The sequence below is a fragment of the Ochotona princeps genome, chromosome 17, assembly GCF_030435755.1.
Source record: "Ochotona princeps isolate mOchPri1 chromosome 17, mOchPri1.hap1, whole genome shotgun sequence".
NCBI lineage: Eukaryota > Metazoa > Chordata > Mammalia > Lagomorpha > Ochotonidae > Ochotona > Ochotona princeps.
This window is the reverse complement of record NC_080848.1, coordinates 1,528,318-1,534,249: the sequence shown is the minus strand read 5'-3', so window position 1 is coordinate 1,534,249 and position 5,932 is coordinate 1,528,318. Positions and strand designations below refer to the sequence as shown.

The following is a 5,932-nucleotide window of genomic DNA, read 5'->3' as shown; positions in this document are numbered from 1 at the left end:
GCTCCACACCAAGCCATGCCACCCCCAAAACCTGTGGCTGCCGTGCCTACCATGGAGGGGGTGTGGGGCAGGGGCTGCCAGGGGCTGGGGAACCTGACGAGGAGGTGGCCTTGTGGGTCCCAAGGGTCCTTGCAAGAGGAGCAGGGGTCAGAGGGGGCTGTCACAGCGAGGGTACAGCTCCTTCCATGGCTGCCCACGGCAGGAGCTGATAAATGCTAACAGGGTGGACCAAGTGACCGCGAGGCCGAAACAGGAGGCCCAGTGAGACCCTGGCACCACAGCACAGGAGGCGACTCTGGGGCAGCTCAGCATCCCAGCCCCACTGCTCCCCAGCGATCCTGCAGCCCAGCTTGATCCCAGCACCAGTGCCCTGAGAGACCCTGTGGAGGACGGCCAGGCGCCCTGTGGAGGTGGTGCCCCGTGGAGGTGGCGCCCCGTGAAGGTGGCCGCCCGCCCTCGCGGCAGGCGCTGTCCCCAGCTGAGGATGAACCAGCAGAGGCACCTGGGCCGCTGTCCCTTATCAGCCCGGTGTGGCCAAAGGTGGCCCCTTATCTGTGCTCCAGTGTCCCCTCTCGTACCAGGCCACGGCCAGACACCCTGGGGCTGTAAAAGGCCCCCGCCCAGGGGAGGGTCCAGGAAGATCCAGGAATAACCGAGGCCACATGCTTCCAGAAAAATCCTTAGCACCTGCTTGCCCTGCCCCCAGCCCTCCCTAAAGGCCGCCAATGCTGAGGGTGGGGGCGGGAACCCCAGATGGACCACAGTCCAGGCCTCTGGTCAGGCGCAGCCCACTCCCTCCCCTGGGGCGAGCGGGGCGGGGGAAGAGGGCCTGTGGACATCAACCTCCCAGGACAGGACAAGCCCTTCTGGAAAATTCCCGGCCAGCGATCCAGGCACCCCTGGAGTCCACATGGGTAGCAGAGTCCAGCAAAGATAACAGGACAAGACTTGGACCCAAGGCAACTCGGCGTGACACAAAACCAAGAGCTCCTCGCAGGGTGCAGAGAGGAGAGGAGACCCTGCGAGACCGCAAGGCGAGCCCATGGAGGGCTGAGGCCAGGGAGAGGCGGGGAAGGACGCAGCCAACCCTGCGTCCACCGCCCAGGCTTTGAGTGGTCGCAGCTCAAGCCACAGGTGGGGTGTAGGCGGGAAGCAGGTGCAGGGGCCGCCCACAGCCTGCCCAGACCACACCGCAGGCCCCCTCGAAGCCGAGCCGTCCAGGACAGCTGGGGGACCAGCCACCTCCCACTCACCCTTACCACCGCAGGAGCCAGATTCTAAAGGCAGGCAGCTGTCACATGACACGAGGCGTTTGTCCCCATTGGCCACACGTGGCCACATGGCCAAAGCTCACTGCATGGGATGCTGGGAGATGTAGTCATTCTCCTTGGAAGCCATCTTGCCATGGAAGAAGAGATGACTGGACCCCCACCATGGCCCAGGCCCCAGCTGCCCCAGCGCACTTTCAACCCCTGCTGACCCCTCCTTCGTCCATCCTGGGGGTCCCGTATGGAGGCTCCAACATTGAAGGAATGAAGCCCCTATCTCGCCCACCAAGCGGCCCACTGGCCCTGCCTACTGCCCTAGGTGGCAGGCCCCCAGGCCCCCAGGCTTGGCCCCGGCCCCAGGAGGTATTAGGAATCACCCTGAGCCCGTCCCAGTGGTGTCGGGAGGCCCAGGGAGGTGTGGTGGCAGGTGGCAAGTGCGTGGCTCGGAATGTTAACACTGGCAGCTCCCAGGTGTTTCATACAACCACCAACACCTCCCCTAGCAGAACCTGCAGCTCCCACCCAACCCCCAGCAGCTGTGGCTCCCACGGCCATAACCCCAGCTGGCGGTACCATGTGGGCGCTCAGACATGGGCGACCTCCCCTCTGCCCGTGCCCACCGTGCCCGGGGTCTCCCCTCCAACTGTGCCCACTGTGCCCGGGGCCTCCCCTCCACCCACACCCTCCATGCCCGGGGTCTCCCCTCCACCTGTGCCTGGGGCCTCCCCTCCACCCATGCCCACTTTGCCCGGGGCCTCCCCTCCGCCCGTGCCACCCATGCACACCGTGCCCAGGGCCTCCCCTCTGCATCCCCCGAGCTTCCATGCCCCCAAGGAGGGACTACAGAGCTCACTGCCTCCCAAGTGCCCCAACACAGTGGGACAGCAGGTGTCCAGGCTGGATCCTCTGGGGACAAGGTGGCCCTCAGCCGGGCAGTCATGGCCCCCCCCTCAGGCCTCCCCCAACCACAGGCTGGAAGGGGACTCCTGGTGCCCCCACCCCGCACCGTCATAGTGAGCAGGGCCTGGAGGGCTGTGGAGGACCAGTTCCCCCACCTTGCAAGGCCCGGGGCAAGGGTAGCACGGACACCAGTGGAGCCTCCCCCTGCAGAGCTAGATGCCCTGGACTTTGGCCGCACCCTGGGCACGAGCCAGCTCAGTGCACCTGGTCGACTGGGGAGCCCAGCATGAAGCCCTCGGCGGTCCTCCTCGCAGGGGCCCTGGCCGCCATCCTGGTCCCCTGCTGCCCTGGGGCGCCCGTCCACATGCAGCGCAGTGCTCACAGCCCCCGGAGCAAGTTGCTGCTCGTGTCCTTCGATGGCTTCCGCTGGGACTACGACCAGGACGTGGACACCCCCAATCTGGACGCCATGGCCCGCGACGGCGTGAAGGCACGTTACATGACTCCTGCCTTCATCACGCTCACCAGCCCCTGCCACTTCACCCTGGTCACCGGTGAGTCGGGCCACGCAGCGCCACCTGGGCACCCCCGCGAGAGGCCTTTGATCCGAGTCAGGGTCGCTGCAGCAAGCCAGGCCGGGGGAGCCCCCACGCAGGTGCAGCAAGCCAGGCCGGGGGAGCCCCCACTCAGGTGCAGCAAGCCAGGCCGGGGGAGCCCCCACGCAGGTGCACCAGGCCCCCACGGGGGCAGCCAGAGCAGACGCCGTCCGGTCACACTCGCGCCACAGGCCATCCTCACACACAGGTGTGACGCTCCCCATCACTCTCCTCCCGGCCTCAGACCCTCGTGTGTGCTGCACGTTTCCCGTGCCAAAGTCAACCCTTGCTTCCCACGGGGCCTCGGATGCCACGGGCAGTAGGGCCGGCGTTCCTCGGGGAGCTTCACCCCGGAGCCGCGCGGCCCCTCCCGGTCTCTCGTGGGCGTGGAGGAGGCTGCAGCTCAGGTTCGGACATGCGTCTGTGGATTGTGAGCCCGTGGCTGTGGATGTGGTACTTGGGGCTGGAGGCGCATTGAGCATGTGGGGGCTGGCTCCCACAGAGGGGCCCGGCATTCAGAGACTCACCATGGCAGCCCACCTCCCGTGCCCCTCCCTGCAGGGAAGTATGTGGAGAACCACGGAGTGGTACACAACATGTTCTATAACACCAGCAGCCGGCTGAAGCTGCCCTATTACACCACACTGGGCATCCAGAGCTGGTGGGACAATGGCAGCGTGCCCATCTGGGTCACCGCCCAGAGGCAGGTACAGCCATGCACGGAACACCTGGCGGGTCCACGGCAGGGGTGGGGTGGGGAGTGCAGAGGATGAGGGCTGCTGGGGCCCTGCCCGTGGACACCGCCCCCCTCCAGCCCCTCCCTGGAGCCCAGGACCAAGGTGCAGGGCTGTGTCTTCTCGGAGGGGACCCTGGCGCTGTCCACAGGAGGATGGCTGGGCTCCAAGGGGCCAAGAATGAACAGGAGCTGAGCTGCTCCGTCACCCTGGAGTTCCCCGCCCAGTCTGCAGTGCCCCGGGGTGAGCCAAGTGTACCCAACATGACCCTCCAGGGTGCAGTGAGCCAGAGTGGAGGACCTCTGGGTGCTGGGTAGCCAGATAAAGGTGTGAACTCAGCATGGGTTTGTGTCATGAGAGACAGGGGACAGGGTGAAAGCTGGATGGGACGGGCAGCGAAAGAGACACCCGCCCATCCCAGGCGGGGACCGAGAGCCACCAGGACAGGGAGAGCTCCGCTGTGGCCCTGCCTGAATTCTGAAATTATGGGAGAGCAAGGCCTGGGGTGGGAGGCGACAGATCTGGCGGGCAGTGACACCGCCTTACTCCGCTAGGGCCTACGGACCGGCTCCTTCTTCTACCCCGGCGGCAACGTCACGTACCAAGGGGTGGCCGTGACACTGAGCCGCAAGGAGGGTGCCCTGCACAACTACGGGAATGAGAGTGAGTGGCGTGCCAACGTGGACACAGTGATGACGTGGTTCACGCAGCACGACCTGCACCTCGTCACGCTCTACTTCGGGGAGCCAGACACCACGGGTCACAGGTACGGTCCCGAGTCCCCACAGAGGCAGGCCATGGTGGAGCAGGTTGACCGCACCGTGGGCTACCTCCGGGACAGCATCGCGCACCACAACCTCTCGGACAGCCTGGACCTCATCGTCACCTCCGACCACGGCATGAGCAGTGTGCAGAAGACAGCCCCTGACCTGGTGGAGCTGCACAAGCTCCCCAACTTTACCTTCCAGGATGTTGACTTTGAACTCCTGGACTACGGCCCCAATGGGATGCTGCTGCCCAAAGAGGGTCGCCTGGAGCAAGTGTATGCCGCCCTGCGGGGCGCGCACCCCCGGCTGCACGTCTACCGCAAGGAAGAGTTCCCCAGCTCCTTCCACTATGCCGGCCACCCCAGGATCACGCCCCTGCTCATGTACAGTGACCCCGGCTACGTCATCCATGGGGTGAGTCACCTGTTGTGGGAATAGGATTCCTTCTGCGTCCCCAGTCCCACAAGGGATACAGCCATCCCCTGCAACGCAGCTGGGTGTGCATGTACGCACACGTGTCTGGCCACGCGGGTGACCTGAGGAGACCAGCTAGCACTGGAGCAGGGGGCAGACGTGGCTCACAGCATGGATTTGGAACCCCCTCTGTCCCCTGCCAACAGAGATACAGTGTCCAGTTCAACAACGGGGAACACGGCTTCGACAACGGGGACATGGACATGAAGACCATCTTCCGGGCCGTGGGCCCCAGCTTCAAGGAGGGCCTAGAGGTAGAGCCCTTTGAGAGCGTGCACGTATATGAGCTCATGTGCCAGCTGCTGGGCATCGAGCCCGAGGCCAATGACGGGGACCCAGCTGTCCTGCGGCCCCTGCTGCGGTCAGGTGAGCCAAGGTGCCCCTCCCACACCCTCAGTCCCACACTGGTGCGCCAGAGCCCCGGGTGGGTCTGCCTGCCCTAGCCCCGTCCCTGGTTTCAAGAAGCAGCCACACCCCGCAGGTGAGTGCCCCAGGGCAGCAGGACCCAGCCCCCTCCTGGAGGGACTGCTGTCTGGCACCTTCCCCAGCCTCTCCCAGCCCAACCCACCTCCTAGCCAGGGTCCGGTACAGCCAAGGAACCAATGGAAAGGAAGCCGGGCAGGGGCACAGGGTCCTGGTGGGCAGCTGGGGCAGCACGGGCCCTTCTCTCCTTCCCTAGGGGCGACTCTGAGCCGCTGGCCACCCTCAGTGATGGGCCTGCTGGGGATCATGCTGCTGGCCAAGGTCGCCTGATGCCACCCCCGTCCCTGTTCAAGGTCAGAGGCCGGGGTGGAGGGCAGAGGGCAGAGGGCAGAGACGGGGGCGGAGGGCAGAGGGCAGAGGGCAGAAGGAAGAGGATGGAGGGCGGAGGGAGGAGGGCGGAGACAGGGTGCGGAGGGCAGAGGGCAACATCTGCCTCATTCCCATGCCCAATGCCCACCACACAGCCAAGCCACCAAAGCTGCCAGCCCACCCGGCCCCCCATGGGCTCAGCACTCCCAGCCGCTCTGTGCGGGGCTGGGCTGGGATGGCCTCCGTGCCGAGCCAGGCTGGTTCCAGCCACCTGTGGGCCTGGCTCCTGGGCTCCTCCATGCTGCAAAGTCACAGTGGTCACTCATCCCTGCTGAACATCCGCGAGCAGGCTCCACTCTGGGCTGGGGACATGCAGTGGACAGGACAGGGCTTGCAAAAGA

At 65.7% G+C, this 5,932-nt stretch overlaps 1 protein-coding gene across 1 annotated transcript; it reads left to right on the top strand.

The window, feature by feature from the left end:
- Window positions 1–2,454: 2,454 nt before the first annotated feature.
- On the top strand, window positions 2,455–5,492 carry ENPP7 (ectonucleotide pyrophosphatase/phosphodiesterase 7). Its single transcript, XM_004593026.3, has 5 exons — window positions 2,455–2,722; window positions 3,326–3,471; window positions 4,053–4,679; window positions 4,886–5,105; window positions 5,419–5,492. Exons 1-5 carry the CDS (start codon window positions 2,455–2,457, stop codon window positions 5,490–5,492), a joined length of 1,335 nt encoding a protein of 444 aa, XP_004593083.2.
- Window positions 5,493–5,932: the final 440 nt, after the last annotated feature.

Excerpts from the sequence above, each read along its gene's own strand:
- ENPP7 (XM_004593026.3), top strand. The coding sequence starts at position 2,455 with ATGAAGCCCTCGGCGGTCCTCCTCGCAGGGGCCCTGGCCGCCATCCTG. Across the intron at positions 2,723-3,325 it reads CCACTTCACCCTGGTCACCG|GGAAGTATGTGGAGAACCAC; the intron begins GTGAGTCGGGCC and ends CCCTCCCTGCAG. Across the intron at positions 3,472-4,052 it reads GGGTCACCGCCCAGAGGCAG|GGCCTACGGACCGGCTCCTT; the intron begins GTACAGCCATGC and ends TTACTCCGCTAG.